At 44.5% G+C, this 17,043-nt stretch overlaps 1 protein-coding gene across 1 annotated transcript in view; it reads right to left on the bottom strand.

The window, feature by feature from the left end:
• Positions 1-10,677: 10,677 nt before the first annotated feature.
• POMT2 (protein O-mannosyltransferase 2) overlaps positions 10,678-17,043 on the bottom strand; it is a 42,555-nt gene continuing 36,189 nt past the window's right edge. Inside the window, 3 exon segments of the mRNA XM_030559721.1 lie at positions 10,678-13,264; positions 13,904-14,015; positions 15,023-15,163. Of these exon segments, the coding sequence (XP_030415581.1) occupies positions 13,159-13,264; positions 13,904-14,015; positions 15,023-15,163 (359 nt within the window). The 3' untranslated portion in view covers positions 10,678-13,158.

Genomic DNA, 17,043 nt, shown 5'->3' with positions numbered 1-17,043 from the left:
CAGGACAGGGGGCTGGGTGGGCAGAAGGGACGCAGCAGGGGACTCAGGGCAGGGGCTTGGGAGTGCGAGGTGCAGGAGGGGTTTGGGGTGCAGGCTCCGGCCTGGCGTCACTTAGCTGGAGTGGCTACGGGGTGGCAGTAGTGTGCAGCGGGGCTAAGACAGGCTCCCTCCATGCCCTGGCCCTGCACCACTCCCGGAAGCGGCTGGCACCACGTCCCTACAGCCCCTAGGGGAAGTGGGGGGGCAGAGGGCTCTGCACACTGCCTTTGCCTGTGGGTACCTCCCCTGAAACTCCCATTGGCCAATGGGAGCTGTGGGAGGGGGGGTGCCTGCAGGCGAGGGCAGCACAGAGCCCTCGGCCCCCCCCCAACCACCCCCCCCCCAGGGACATGGTGCCGGCTGCTTCTGGGAGCAGTGTGGGGCCCGCGGTGCCAAGGAGTGGTAATCCGCAGGCCGGATCCAAAGCCCTGATGGGCCGGATCTGGCCCGCGGGCTGTAGTTTGCCCACCCCTGCTTTAAACCATGATTTGAGAACTTCAGCAATTTAGCCAGAGGTTAAGGGTCTATTAAAGGAGTGGATGGGTGAGGATCTGTGTCATTCAATGTGCAGGAAGTCAAGTCTAGATGGTCCCGTCTGACCTTAAAGTCTATGTCTCCAGAAGCCTAAGAGTGGATGCACTTGATGGACCACAAGGGGGCAATACAGGTTCAGTTGCCCTGAACTGTGATGTATAGGTCTTGTCAAACAAACCCGATTTCATTTTTTTGATATAATCACAAATTTGGTTGATAACGATAACTACGTAGATGTAATAGACTTATACTTTTGTAAGGCTTTTGATTTAGTACGAGGCTATATTCTGATGAAAAAATGACCACTACATAAAATCAAGAAAGTTAAATGGATTAAGAACTGACAGATCTTGTTAAGTAAGTAATTGTCAATGGGTGGGGAGGTTGTAGCGGGGTTCTAGGCTTGATGAAATTCAATATTTTTTATCAATGATCTGTGAGTAAATATAAAATCAGTGCTGATAACTTTGTGGATGACATCAAAATTGATGGAGTGGTAAATAATGAGGACAGGGCAGTCAAATAGTGATCTGAATATCTTGGTAGACTGGGCCCACTGAAACAAAATGTGCTTGAATACAGCCAAATGTAAAGTCACACATCTAGGAATAAAGAATGCAAGCTTTACCTACAGAATGGGGGAATGTATCCTGGAAAGCAGTGACTCTGCAAAGGACTTAGGGATGGTAGCAGACAGACAACTCTTCTTTTGCTGTGGCAAAAAGGGCAATGTGATCCTTGGATGTATAAACAAGGAAGTGGTCAGCAATCCCTTGGAGTTCAAGGATGATTGTCTTCCCACAAAATGGAAGTAGTGTGTGTAGGAGTAGGGAGTTGATTTTATTTTTGTATACAGCTGTAAGAGATTGGAGCCTGCCTCTAGTGCCTTCTTCCGGCTGGACCCTGGCTTGCTCTTGCTGAGCCAGTGTCCTCCCTGGTGGAATTCTGCCTGGAACCTTCCCACAGAGTCCAGGGAAGGTAGTTTCCATCAGGGGCAGTTGTTGTGGTTCTCTTATTAATTTCATTCTCCTCAACAAACAAGATCAAAACTTCCCCAAGTTTGTCTCTAACCCCCATAAATTCCTGGTTTACCTCACAGCCTTTTGATAGTAGGACTTTGATAATGGTCTCTTTTCTGTCCATTTTTGTTTCTGCGAATAGTTCCTCCCAGAGTAGCTCCATCTTCTGGCAGGTAGTGCTGTCTCCATGTCCTGCTCCTCCTCTTATGAGAATCAGCCAATTAAGATGCAGGTCTTCTCCAAGGTGCAGTGGGCAGGGCTAATCAGCCAGCCAGCTGCTGACCTCTGTCAAATGGTATCTTTACCTTCACAATGGCATTGGTGCCACCAATACTGGAATACTGCATACAGTTCTGGTGTCCATATTTTTAAAAGGATGTTGAAAAATTGGAGAGGGTGCAAAAAAGAGCCACACATACACAAAATGATTTGAGGGCTGGACAAAATGCCTTACAGTGAGAAACATCTGTTTAGCTTATCAAAAAGAAGACTGAGAGGTGACTTGATGACCTTTCACGGGGAGGAAATACTAGATACTACAGAGCTCTTTAATCTACCAGGGAAAAGCATAACAGGAACCAAGGGCTAGAAGCTGAAGCCAGCCAAACTGAAAGTGGAAATAAGGCACACATTTTCAATAGTGAGGTTGATTAACCATGGAACAAACTACCCAGGGAAGTGGTGGATTTTCCATCTCTTGTGGTCTTATAATCAAGATGTCGCTCTTGATTATATGCTTTAGCCAAACACAAGTTACTGGGTTCAATACAGGGATAACTGACTGAAATATAATGGCCTGTGCTATACAGGAGATCAAAATTAGATGATCTAATGGTGCCTTCTGCCTTAAAAATGTATGAATCCACCATTTCTATCTCCCTCCTCACCCCCCAAACTGCGGCCATCATCTCTGTCCTCCACTCAAATTTCGTATACCTACTGTCAAAATAGCAGCTGTTTGACTTGTGAAATGTGGGAGGCAAAAAATAGTTGGACAAGCCTGTAAATCTCCCTCTTGCCCCTCCCCATACAGCCAATATCAGCCATCCTCTGAAGGAAATCCTCAAACGTTATTATTCTTAGTATTACTGCAGTCCATTGTGCTAAGTACTGTAGAGATGCCTCCTCTTTCTCTCATTCTCACAACTCTAATTCCCCAAATCTTCCCAACGTCAGCCATTTATCTCATTTGTATCCAGGAAACACATCAGCCACTTCCAATCACTAAAGCCTTTGCTCCTCTCTTAAGCTTTGGAATCCCTTAATAAATCTCTTTCCTAGTCTTCAATATTATATCATATATAAAAATAATACAGTGAACATAAGCCTCACATTCAGTTTAGAAATAAGAATGATTAAAATGTGTGTTGTAAACAAGACACAAGAAGTCATTCTTCCGCTCTACTCTGCGCTGGTTAGGCCTCAACTGGAGTATTGTGTCCAGTTCTGGGCACTGCATTTCAAGAAAGATGTGGAGAAATTGGAGAGGGTCCAGAGAAGAGCAAGAAGAATGATTAAAGGTCTTGAGAACATGTCCTATGAAGGAAGGCTGAAAGAATTGGGTTTATTTAGTTTGGAAAAGAGAAGACTGAGAGGGGACAGGATAGCAGTTTTCAGGTATCTAAAAGGGTGTCATCAGGAGGAGGGAGAAAACTTGTTCACCTTAGCCTCTAATCATAGAACAAGAAGCAATGGGCTTAAACTGCAGCAAGGGAGATTTAGGCTGGACATTAGGAAAAAGTTCCTAACTGTCAGGGTAGTTAACACTGGAATAAATTGCCTAGGGAGGTTGTGGAATCTCCATCTCTGGAGATATTTAAGAGTAGGTTAGATAAATGTCTATCAGGGATGGTCTAGAAAGTATTTGGTCCTGCCATGAGGGCAGGGGACTGGACTCGATGACCTCTCGAGGTCCCTTCCAGTCCTTGAGTCTATGAGTAAAATATTCTTTATCTGGCCCGCCCAATTCCTAAAGCTCAGTCATTTGAATGCACAGTCCAAAAGAAAAATTAGATCAGGCTGGATATTTCTATATGAAACCACTAAGAATTTCCCTTTTCATTACACTCAAACTTTGCCAGACATCAGTATTGCTATAATGATCAGATCAGGCCAATATCGGATCCCTCAGAGAAAGGTGTAAGAACACCGGAGTAGGCAGATGTGGGTAATCCACACCCCATATTTCATCTAGGTATAATCTCTAGTAGTTAGCCATTGGCTTAAACCCTAATAGTCTGACAGTTTGGTGCTCATGAAAATAAGAATTCAACATAGACTGAGGGCTAGAAAAGGCTGTTTGACTTGTACACCTATTTGAACTAGGGGCTAGGCTAGGCAAACTTCTTCCACACAGATCTGCCATTGCACTTCAGACCTGCCAGGTAACACAGAACAGCTACAGCAGGCCCTTCATGTCTGGAAGACCTTTTGTATTCTACTTTTAAACATTTTACATGTTGATCGACCTACATCGATCTATCTGCAGGTGTGTGCGCATGCACTCATGCGTGCGCGTACACACACACACACCACACACACACTTACTTTATATAGGTTAGTTATATATGATAGAGAAGAGGGAAAGGTAAAAAGAAAACTGTTACCTGGCAAAAAGTTCCCCAACTCTTTCTGGCGGTTGGCTACTCATACAACTAACAGTCCCTGATCTAGTAAATTCCAGAGAGACATCCAGTGTTTCCTTCAGCTATACCACTACTGTTTTGTTCTGTCATGTCAGTTGGAAGTCCACTCTACCTGATAACTACTCTTTTTGTAAAATAAGCTCTCCTTCAAGCTCTCCTTCTTTTACACATGTTCCTGCCCCGCTTACCCCACAATTCCTAGTGGTGGTATATTGCACACCCTCAAGTAGGGCCTCAAGTTTGGTTTTAATACAACATTTGATACACTAAAATCACTGAATCAACCAATACCCACTCAATTAAGGAACTGGGTTAACAGAAAAGATGAAACATCCCTCTTCTAGAAGTCACATAATAGATTTACCTTTAGGTGCCATAGAACACTAACATTTTGATACATCTGTCTCTCCCATACCATTTATCATAGAATCATAGACTTTAAGGTCAGAAGGGACCATTATGAGCATCTAGTCTGACCTCCTGCACAATTCAGGCCACAGAATCTCACCCACCCACTCCTGCATCAAACCTGCGTCTGAGCCATTGAAGTCCTCAAATCATGGTTAAAAACTTCAAGGTGCAGAGACAGCAAAGAGTCCTGTGGCACCTTATAGACTAACAGACGTTTTGGAGCATGAGCTTTCGTGGGTGAATACCCACTTCGTCAGATGCATGCATCTGACGAAGTGGGTATTCACCCACGAAAGCTCATGCTCCAAAACGTCTGTTAGTCTATAAGGTGCCACAGGATTCTCTGCTGCTTTTACAGATCCAGACTAACACGGCGACTCCTCTGATATAAGGTGCAGAGAACCTTCCAGCAAGTAACCCGTGTCCCACACTGCAGAGGAAGACAAAAAACCTCCGGGGCCTCTGCCAATCTGCCCTGGAGGAAAATTCCTTCCCAACCCCAAATATGGCGATCAGTTAAATCCTGAGCATGTGGGCGACTCACCAGCCAGCACCCAGGAAAGAATTCTCTGTAGTAACTCATATCCCAGCCCATCTAACATCCCAACACAGACCATTGGGCATATTTACCTGCTAATAATCAAAGATCAATTAATTGCCAAAATTAGGCTATCCCACCATACCATCCCCTCCATAAACTTATCAAAATTAGTCTTGAAGCCAGATGTGTCTTTTGCCCCCACTACTCCCCTTGCAAGGCTGTTCCAGAACTTCACTCCTCGAATGGTTAGAAACCTTCATCTAATTTCAAGTCTAAACTTCCTGATGGCCAGTTTATATCCATTTGTTCTTGTGTCCACATTGGTACTCAGATTAAATAATTCCTCTCCCTCCCTAGTATTTATTCCTCTGATATATTTATAGAGGGCAAGCATATTTCCCCTCAGCCTTCTTTTGGTTAGGCTAAATAAGTCAAGCTTTTTGAGTCTCCTTTCAAATGACAGGTTTTCCATTCCTCTGATCATCCTAGTATCTTGTTACTCCATGCTGTCCTTTTTATTATGAGCTTTCTTCAAATAAGAAGATGCAGCTTGGATACCTCTCTAAATGTGCAGTAACTTGCACTTTATGAAGTTATAGCACAACATTCACGGACATCTGTAATGTACTACTGATATAAGCTTTTAAATCTTTTTACTACTATGACATGTGAGGTAGGCATTATGCTGCTATTCCAGTCTTGGAGGCTCCAGTCCTGATCTACAACATCTTGTGTTACAGTAGTCTAGGAGTTGTAAGATCCACCAGGTCTCAAACTCAGACCCAAAGAACTGCCAGGTAGCAGACACCTCCATGCTGCCACCCAGCAGCATATAACCAGCCTGCACTCCACAATCCATGACCCGCTGTGGACACATCATGGAAAGTCCTGCCTCAAAGGGCCTGACAGGGCAGCAGCCTCATGGCTCTTGATTATTTAAACCCAAGCAACTTTCCAGGAAGCATCTATGCAACAGCATGGATCTCCAGGAACTGCTATGACCATTTCTGCTCTTTGCTTTTGAACTCCTGGCTTTGACCTCGCCTCAATTTGATTCTTACTTACCTCCTCACCCAAACCCTGAAGCTTGACTTGGACTCCAATCATCGGTATCGATCCTGACCTGAACCTTGACTACGAACTCCTTCGCGTCGCTCTGCCTCATGATTTACCCTATTCTGACCCTTTGCTCTGACTGCCCATGTCAAAATCCTGACATTGGCCTGTCCCATTGCATGGCCTGCATTTATAATGAATTTTGTATTGGTTTTTGTAATGTGGACCAATACCCACTAGGAACAAGGTTTAATCATTGGGCATATCTGACTCCCTGCCAGAACAGATCATATGCCTGAGCTTTGCCCAGCCGAGACTCATAGGTAACCAATTAGGAATCTGAAGGCTACACCAAATTGGCATAACAAAGCACATTATACATATTACAACTTGTCTCATCTATTATATGAATGTATGGTCTGTTAGCAAGCATTAGCAAGCAATGCTTCATTTTCATCCAAATGGCTCTTGTTCATTTCCATGGGCACCGTACTTACACATATTCACTACTTAGACTGAGGTGAACAAACGCCTGCTGGGCCTTGTAGTCCTCCTGTATTAAAACTGAGAGTGGCCATACGTTGCATTGCAGAACACTGGGGCACTACTGAAACTGGTCTAGCTTCTATTTTGTGACAGACTCATTTAAACTCCATGCCACAGCTTTACATCTGTGTTGGGGGGTGGGGGGGAGGGGAATAAAATACAGAAGTTAAAAGAACAAGACATCTGAAAGAAGAGAGTTATTTATTACAAAACTAAAGTCCAAATTCTACCACTGATTTTCTGTGAATTCCTTTACAAAATGATTTTTAGTTCAAGGAAGCTCTCTCGCAGCCATTTAATACACTGCGTTTAGTATACCATGCTGCTCTGCAATTGAAGAGAATTAGGAGTCAGCAGTCAAATAATACATGTATAGAGACATACACAAAAACAACCAAAATACATTAATATTAGCAGCATTAGTAAAGTTCATAATGCAGAAGGATAGGGTTACAAAAGAAGCCCATCACCACTTTATCTCCAAACTTCTGTTCAGTTTTGGGTAAATTTTCCAGGACAGAGCCTAGATCACTCCCTTAATATGACAGGATAAACCTGCCTGCATAACTTTTAGGAGTCTACATAAATAAAATAGCAATAGTGGGCTTCAGCACTAATATCCCCCCGTAGCTCCCTCCAAAATAGTATGTGCAACAGTCAGTAGTCCTTGACCCCCAAAACACAGAGTATGATGTGTATTTCAGAAATAAAGTAACACAGGGACAGCCATACGGCTTGGCTTACTGCCATGGAGACAGATCCAGTTTGGTCTTGGTTTCTTGCTTTTCAAGGTTGTTTAAAGGGGCTGGGCATGCTCTGGAGATAGCATCATTATCTCCTATCTTTCCCTCATCAAGGAGAAAGGGCCTTATGATGCTCTAACACTTCTCAGCTCCCTCCCCACCATGACATACACCTGACCAGTAAGGAGGGTTCATTTGCTCTGAAGGGGGAAGTCTCATCCAGATGCCCCAGCTGATGATACAGGGCCACCACGGAAGGATGCTCAGGGTCCAGCAGGGACATAAGCGGAGAAAAGAAGGGGTATTCTAGCGGTGCATAGCACATAGCTCATGTACAGTGCTGGTTATTGCATCCAGAGACCAAGTCACATGGGCATGACCCCTGGAAGGGAAGCTACCAGGTCTGGCAACATTTGAGAGCTATGAATAGAAACATTTTGGAAGAAAACACAGGCACACCTTTCATCTCCACTGAAAGGCGCTGGATGAGACTCCCAGAGGCACAAACAAGAGACAGTTGGCAGGAGTCCCACCCTTTGAACTCTCTCTGCTGATGCTGTTAAAGAAGTCAGTTATTATAGCTTTCTACTACAAGGCCTTTGCCATGAGTGCATTTGACAGGTATTCTGTTCCGTCAGGACATGGCAGCTCAGATCAACTCTGGTCCAGGCTCTTCTGGAAACTGGAGGCACATCCAAAGGGCTCAGTGATTAGTGGACCAGCCTAGAAAGGAGTACAGGACCTTGGGACAGGGGGAGGGCAGAAGGGGATATAAAAAGCTGGATCATATTAATTTGTTCTGAATGTCAGTAAAACAGACCCATTCAATTAAGACTTCAAAAGAAATTCTCTGCAGATCAGACTGATGCTGGCTTTCCTGCTAGCAGGTACATGGATAGGTGTATCACACAGTGATGATGAGCTGCAGACGTGTTTATTTGTGAGTCTTCCATGGCTGCCCCAACAAAGGCACTTTCAGGACCACAGCTCTGTCCCAGAGACACGAGCTCCTAGCTCTCTGGAATGAATTCAGTCATTGCTGCTGGAATGAGCATGCATGCCCCTACAGTGATTGCCAATAGAACCTCCGTTCAGGTGAACGGAATGCCTAAAATAAGCTGGATATGCTGAACTCAAGTCCTTCTTTGTATCCTCCAAAGACTGGAGAAGTGAAAACACAGTTTTACAGTATAAATCTGAGGAAAGGGCAGGAATGGGAATTCTGAAGCCCACAGATGTTTACATTTTGGCTCCACAGACTGAGTTTGATGACATCCCCAACAATAATAGATGACTGCCTAGGAAACCTCATAGGGATCAGCTGCTCCAGACAGCAGCATCTTCTGGCCTGTGAAAGCACCACTAGCTGTTTCCACATGACTGGGGAAGGGGACAAATGAGTTGTCCTCAAGATGAACCAGCACTCAATTCCACAGTCAGGAATGCCAGACTGAACTGAACTAGTGTTTATCAAGCCCTAGAACCCAAGCAGAAAGTCTACAGATGATCTTGTGGAGACCTCTGATCACATAGAGGCAGTGCGGAGCGACAGGTCTCTCCTCAAGAAAGCAAGGGTCAGTATCACTGCACACTGCTTCAAATCTGCACAGCTCTGGAAAGTGTGTCCAAGCTTAAATGCTGCTGCAATGCCAGTAGAGGCAGCACAAATTAATAGATTTGGTAGTGCTCACAAACACAGACACTGTTGTTTTGTTCTCAGTGATGGCCTGGTGAATTTTTCAAGAAACAGATATTTAGGGTCAGATCCTCAGCTGGGGTAAGACAAAGTAGCACTCCTGAAGACAATGGAACAACATCAATTTGCACCAGCTGAGGACCTGGCTCTTAGAATTCAGAGGATGAACTCCCAGGCTGTACCCATTTTAAAAAGCTGTTTATTAATGTCAGAGTGCAGTCCTTTTAACACTAATTCAAGAGAGTGTGATCATAGGCTGTTCATTATTGTGGGACAACTAGATTTTTTTTTGGTGTGTGGACAGTGGGATGCATAGGGGCCAAGAAGTGGGTTAGCTCTTGTGCCAGTCAGAAACTTCCAGTGTGAGGCATCCAAACTCCCAGCACCAAAGACAAGTAGCTTCTTGTTTGTACCGACACTGAAGCTGACCTAGGCACAAAATGCTGGAAGGGGGACTGAGTTAGGTGGTGTTTTCAGGTAGCCAACTCAAGCTCCCCCAAAACCCAAAGCAGGCCTATTAGTGCAACAGAAGAGACAGGAACAATGACCCAGGAGAAGCCCAGCTTTCTCATGTTACCCCTGTGTTATAACCTTATTCCCAGATTCTGGACCTTAGCGTCCAAAATTTGGGGGTTAGCATGAAAACCTCCAAGCTTAGTTACCAGCTTGGACCTGGTACTGCTGCCACCACCCAAAAAATTAGAGTGTTTTGGGGCACTCTGGTCCCCCTGAAAAACCTTCCCTGGGGACCACAAGACCCAAATCCCTTGAGTCTCACAACAAAGGGAAATAATCCTGATTCCCTTCCCCCCCTCCAGGTGCTCCTGGAGAGATACACAGACACAAGCTCTGTGAAACTACGCAGAGTGAGTCCCCCTCTCCGTTCCCAATCCTGGAACAAAAGCACTTTCCTCTTCACCCAGAGGAAATGCAAAATCAGGCTAGCAATCCAACACACAGCTTTCCCCTGATTTCTTCCTCCCACCAATTCCCTGGTGAGTACAGACTTAATTTCCCTGAAGTAAAGAAAAACTCCAACAGGTCTTAAAAGAAAACTTTATATAAAAAAGAAAGAAAAAATACAAATGTTCTCTCTGTATTAAGATGATACAACACAGGGTCAATTGCTTAAAAGAATATTGAATAAACAGCCTTATTCAAAAAGAATACAAATCAAAGCATTTCCAGCACTTATATTCATGCAAATACCAAAGAAAAGAAACCATAGAACTTACTATCTGATCTCTTTGTCCTTACACTTAGAAACAGAAGACTAGAAAATAGAACTACTTCTCCAAAGCTCAGAGGAAACAGGCAGACAGACAAAAGACTCAGAGACACACTTCCCTCCACCCAAGGTTGAAAAAATCCGGTTTCCTGATTGGTTCTCTGGTCAGGTGTTTCAGGTGAAAGAGACATTAACCCTTAGCTATCTGTTTATGACACCCTGAAGTTCTTACTGCTCCATCTCCTCAACAACAGAGGTTGCTAAATCAACATTTTCACTTAGCTAAAAGGTCCTATGATGGCAAAGATGTGTGAACCACCTTTGGGACCATCCTACATAGGTACCTACTGATTTCTTTGTTCTCAATAGCAAGGGACAGGTTTGCTGCCATTCATGTCTATATCACTGCTGGGTCCTCAGTTCCTGAGGGTATCCTGCATCTCAATTCACCCTTTACATGAGGCCCTGGCACTTCCTCCCATTGGCAGTGGGACTTCTGCAGGAAAAATCTACTCTCATGACATCACAGCATTAAGCTGATGTTCTTACTGGCAGCGTAAGATACCCAATAACATTATTAAAAATGAGGCAATGTAATGCCTGCCTGTCATATTGCCACCTGTTTATAATCCGTTGCTGTTTTTCCACATGTCAAACTAAGCAGGATTTGGTGATGTTTTCAACCCTCTCCCTCATTCTTCTTTCCTACATATCTCTGAGCAGCCTTGGCGAAGCCAGAGGGGAGCACTTCCTATCACAGTAAATAGGAAGAGATCATCAAACAGCAGTTAATTACAGTAATGACCCCCCACCATGGACTGTCAGCAAGGGATTAACTCAAAACCTTTAGCATAAAAAACAAAGGCCTATACCACTTGAGCTGGTTGCAGTAGTAGGCTCCTATCTTGTATGTGGACCAGCCTCTAGAGGCGGATATGACATACTGAGCCAGCATGTTATAATAGCAAGCAACTGCCTAACTGAACATTCCTACATTTCCTCTATTAAAGTGACAGCAAGTCTGAACTGAGCCTCAGCCCAGCATACAGCACAGCTATCCAGCCTGGTCTGGGGATGTTAGCACAATCTCCATGCCAACAGCCTTTTGTGTTACAGATAACCCATTGGAATCCATGGAGAGTGGCAAGGGAGTATAGCGGAACTCATCTTTAAAACTCAGACATACTCACCCGTCACTGATACTCACCCAATACATATTCAGGAGCAGGGCTGAGAGGCAAAGCAGAGAATCTGAAATGAAGGGTTTGATCATCTTGACACATATGCAAAATCGCCTCGCAAACCTTGCTCCCTCAAAGGACACACACAGCTGGGACTCAAGGCAGTTTGTTTTGGATGCTACAGGGCAGTAATAGTGAACTGAGTGGAAAGAAAGGACCTTAGGGGAGAGAAGTGGAACAAAAGTGGAACACAGCCTGGGAAGGGACAGGTTCAGCATCAGAGAGCTCTTAACCAGACAAGCAAAGAGTTTTTATTCTGGTTTCTCTCTCTCCCTCCACTTCCCCATTCTCATTTGCCTGGCAGTTTATCATAGTAACAAGAAGTGCAGTTTCCAGTTAGAAGAAAACTGCTTTCAGCAGAGGAATATTAGTGGTTAAATACCCCAGAACTAGCAGCAGGCTTTGCAGATTCCAGTGACGCTGAGCCTTAGCATCCTCACACAACACAGAGTTACTGGCAGTAGAACTGCTGGTATCAAAGGATGAATGACAGCTGTCAGCAAGGGCTCCCTATCTGTCCATCCCCAAAGAGGCTGGCCCTTACATCAAAGAACCCAAGACAAGCAATAAAAGAAACCTGCTGCTCTCACTGTAATTATCTTTGGAGCATCTTAGCATCTTGTGGCAAAACTGCAAGACTGATGAACTGGAACTGTCTGGCTCTGAGCTGTCATGAGGTTTGCCAGGTAGCTACACAATGATTATTATAAGTGGTTACAGGTGGCCTGAACACAAGGGGGTATGCAAGGATAAACAATCTCCACTTCTTCTGTTTGCAAAGGGCCTGGAAGACAGGCAAGGCATGATGGCTTATGGAGGGTTCAAGCCACAGAGACTTTCAGTTCGGCCAGGTACTAGAAACACAGCATCGGATCAGTGAAATGCAAATGGCTAGGACAGGGGGTTCCCAGACATTCTCCAAAATATATATAAAACACCATCAATAAAAGTTATTAAACATGAAAAGATCCTTAATATCTCAGGACATTGTGCTTTCTACAGTCAATTCTTTCCTGCAATCAAGTGATTTTCACATGAACAGAGACAAACAGACAGATGTGTGCAACCTCACCCTCCAACACATATATCCTCCAAATCACACCAGTGTGGCTGCTGGACAGGCCAAAGCAAGGCCAAACTATGACTGTAAAAAATTCTAAGACACATTGCGTGGAGGACCCAGGTCTTCTTTCTGAGCAGTATCTGGCCTCAGAAATAGAATCTACTAGACCTATGGCTGGAGTCTTACTCAGAGGGTCTTTCCTGTGGTCATCCTCTGCCAAGGCTCAGACTGTGCAAACCAGTGAGGAGACAAAGGGCTGCTATGGGGAGCAGATTCCCCGGAGTTCTCCAGAGTAGTGCTTCACAGCCATTTGACTCAAAGTGCCCAAGAATCAGCTTGACCCTTGATAGTTCTTGTGTTTCTTATTCTCTTGTTCCAGGCTGCCTCCTGCCGGCTCTAGAACTCCCATGATTCCAGCCACCTGAGCCCTGCCATTGGGCTGTTGGGATCTGAAGCCATAGGTCCCACCATCCCATAGGACAGAGGATGGAAGAGGTAGAAGCTGTGGAGAGGATCAAAACACCTATCAAGGTCTGATTAACTGCACAGAGCTCAGAACTAGGGCCACAGAAACAGTTGAGTCATGTGGATGACCTATGGGAGCTTTCCATTTGGGCTGCTCTAGATTCCATTTGGGACCCTCTCCCTCCCACTCACAACATTAATACAGCCAGGTACGTGGCCTTATCATGGGTGGGGTGGGATTGGGAAGCCTATAAACATGTTTAATCAATACATTTTTGAAGTACAGCATAGACCGATGGTCTGGCACCATGTGGGGTGGGGATCAGAGTCTGTATCTGGTAAGCTGTGGGGAAGAAGGAAGCCAATCCAGCTGATGGCATTTGTACCCACTGAGCTCCGGGGTTAAACAAAGAGACTCCTCATAATGAAAAGGTTTCTGCAAAGTCATTACCAAGAGATGGACAAAAGCTGTCAAAGCTGAATCTGGTTCATATGAAGGGTTCAGGGCTGAGTTTGTGTTGCTATCCGAAAATTTAGCAGAGGACAAAAAAAAAAGGGGAAAGAAGTTGGGAGAGTGAAAAGTTTAAAAACAACATGTGTCAAGGAGCCAACACTTCCACTGAGACAACAGATGTTGTTTTACATGCAGGAGCAGCTCAGCTTCTGGCTCTCTCACCTGTACACAATGAGCAGCATCAGTGCCAGCATCCCATATGTATACACCCTCTTCCCCATGGAGCAGGACAGGCACCCAGCACAGAACTTCAGTAACGTGTCCCATGTAATTCCTAGGAGAAGAAAATACAATTCATAACTAGAGACACCATGTCAGAAGCCAGGAGAGAGATACAGGCTATATTTGCTACATTCAGTCACAAACAAATGCTGATAAAGCTCTATATGAACAAAGGACCAATTCTGTTTTTAAAGTCTGATCTCTTATCAACCCTTAGCACAAGAAGTGAAGCTTTCGATCAGTAAAGATTTGGTTTTCCCAACATTCCCACTGGAATAAAATACTTTACATTAGTCCTGACAGCTAGAGGTATCAGACCACAAAATTACATAATTCCAATTACTATCTTGCTTCTTCTGTCTCCTCCATTTCAAGTGCAACATGATTTTAGTAGCTGAAGGCTCATGTACTACCAGGGTCCGAGATTAATGCTTTATACCATTTGAGAACAGGGACTTCCAGTTTACAAAGCCTTAAAACTTTATTTCTTAGTGGTCTGAAGACAGTGACTACTAAAAATCATGTTGGAATTTAAATGAATTATTTTAATATATCATTTGTATTACAGTAGTATCTAGAGATCCCAACTGATATCAAGGCCCCACTACAAAGCACTATACAAAAACATAGTAAGAGACAGTCCCTATCCTGAAGAACTCTAAACAGACAAGAAACAGAACAGAAAGGGAACTAACAGAGTCAAGGGGAGGTGAAATGACTCACCCATGTCACATAGCAAGAAAGTGGCAAAGCAGGGAAAAGAAGCCAGGTCTCCTAAATCCCAGTCCAATGCCCTATCCACTAGCGACATAGCCTCTCTGAGGTCAAATCAAGATGGTAATCCAAAATGACACAATTGTATAGGATTCATTGTCTTAAGCAGCTAGGGCTAAAAATACTTTTGAACCAATACACATTTCTAAGCACTAGCCCGGAACCAGAGATCCGAAAGAAAAAAGAAATTGATTTCTTAGTTATGTCACTTTAAAAATACCCCTTCCAACTCTGCTCGCCTCCTATTCCCCTCTGCCTTCAAAGTTTCTGCTTTGCAGTATTTACCTGTCAACATGCTAGAGAAAAGCATGGCAGGAAAGTAATGATGAAAGTAGAGGACTCTGCCCATCATGAAGAAAGGGAGGTAATGGAGGAGCCAGCCCAGCATGATCTTCCCTCCACTATGCAGCAAGACTTCAGAGAGCTCTGAAACACAAACCCACACTTTAGTAGATAAAACTTCACAACCCTAGCTACCCTTTCAAACCTCAACACCAAGGAGGCAGAGTGTGAACACCAGTAAGATTGGTAAGAACAGGCTTAGCAGGTCTACGTTCCAAGTGTTGGGGGGAAGGATAGCTCAGTGGTTTGAGCATTGGGTTTAGCAGTGTGAGTTCAACCCTTGAGGGGGCCATTTAGGGACTTGGGGCAAAAATCTGTCTGATTTAGTTGGGAGCTGGTCCTGCTTTGAACAGGGGGTTGGACTAGATGACCTCCTGAGGTCCCTTCCAACCCTGATATTCTATGATCTAATCAAACCCCACACTCTTCCCCATATTAAACTAGCCTTGGGTGAAACTCAGGGAGCTTATCACTGAAACTGAAAAAAGAAAAAAAGAATGATCTGCTGCTGATAAAGCACTCCCACCTCCGGAACGTCCCTAACAAGAATTATAACCACAACAGTTGAAAGCACAGACATCCTGGCGCTGGAAAGTTTTAGGTACAGAGAGAGACTCAACAAATGGTGTAAGATAAGTTCTGACCCGCAAATTTATGCTGACCACCTGCACAAACAGAAAAGGTCACAAGTAAGTTACAACTTGGACACGAAAGATAAAATGTAAAAAACTTGGACAGGAAGGAGGACACATAGGGGCCAGTGTGTAATTGGTTACAATTTTTTGTTATGTGGGAGTGTGGGATAATGTGCTAGGCTTATTAAATTTGAAGGAGATAGCTAGTTTTACCTATATAACATAAATGAAAATCAACACTCTTTGGGAATCAACTCTGTACTGTAGTACAACAAGAAGCTGCAAGACATCGAATCCTCTGCATGACTGTGACATGCAGAGGCATCGCTAGCAACCCCCAGACGAGTGGATCCTGATTGGTCATCAAGTGAAATTTGTCTATATATTGGGAGTGGTGAATACAATAGATTTACTTAGTATATGTATTCTCTGGGTCTTGCTAACAAATAGATGTTTAGAGCACAGCTGGGTAAGGCTCTTTCGCTGGGAAAAGATCCTCAGACCCGTAGACCTCTTGGCCTCAGGAGTAAAGGCGGGTACTTAAACTGACCAGGTTTCTCCCTGAGCCGCATGGGTAAGAGTAAGTGCCTTATGCCCCGAACCCTTGGAAGGGAAAGGGTGGGAGTGCCTAAATTGACTGGGTGATGCCTTGAGCTTTCAGTAGGGTATAGGCAGGGTGCCCCAGATTGTGCAGGTAACACAAGGTTACCCACAATATCCCACCTGCATTATTCATGCAGAAAATGAATCGCACAGAAATATCTACCAGTAGCATCTTCCTCAATGAATAGATACTGGAAAAGTCATACAAGATGGACCTGCAGAAGACCTGGTCACAGACCAGGCTGGTCTTGCTAACATGGGGTCCTGTAAAGACTAATCCTGCCATGGCACAGGACAATGGACTAGATGAGGCTTAACAGGTCTTTTCAATCTCTGATTTCTAGGATCCTCTCTGGATAGCCATCCCTGATCCTCACTGTCAGCCCATTCCTTGGAAAGGAATGTGGTCTAGTATTTAGAACCAGGGGAACAGGGGCAGGAGACCTGGATCCTATTTCCAGCTCAGTCAGTAACTCACTATAGGTATGTCTACACCGCGATAAAAAAAGTGAAGTACCGAGTCTCTGAGCCCAGGCCAGCTGACTTGGGCTTTCTGAACGTGGGCTGCAAGGCTAAAAACTGCAGTGTAGACATTTGGGCTCAGGCTGGATCTTGGGCTCTAAGACTCTCCTCACTCACAATGTCAGAGCCTGGGCTCCAGGTGGTTTACATTGCAATTTTAGAACCCCTCAGCTGATCTATGCCAGCCATGGCAATGCTACGGGT

This window comes from Gopherus evgoodei, chromosome 4 (genome assembly GCF_007399415.2).
Source record: "Gopherus evgoodei ecotype Sinaloan lineage chromosome 4, rGopEvg1_v1.p, whole genome shotgun sequence".
Taxonomy (NCBI): Eukaryota; Metazoa; Chordata; order Testudines; family Testudinidae; genus Gopherus; species Gopherus evgoodei.
Note: the sequence above shows the minus strand (reverse complement) of the source record. Positions and strands in the feature narration are given on the sequence as shown.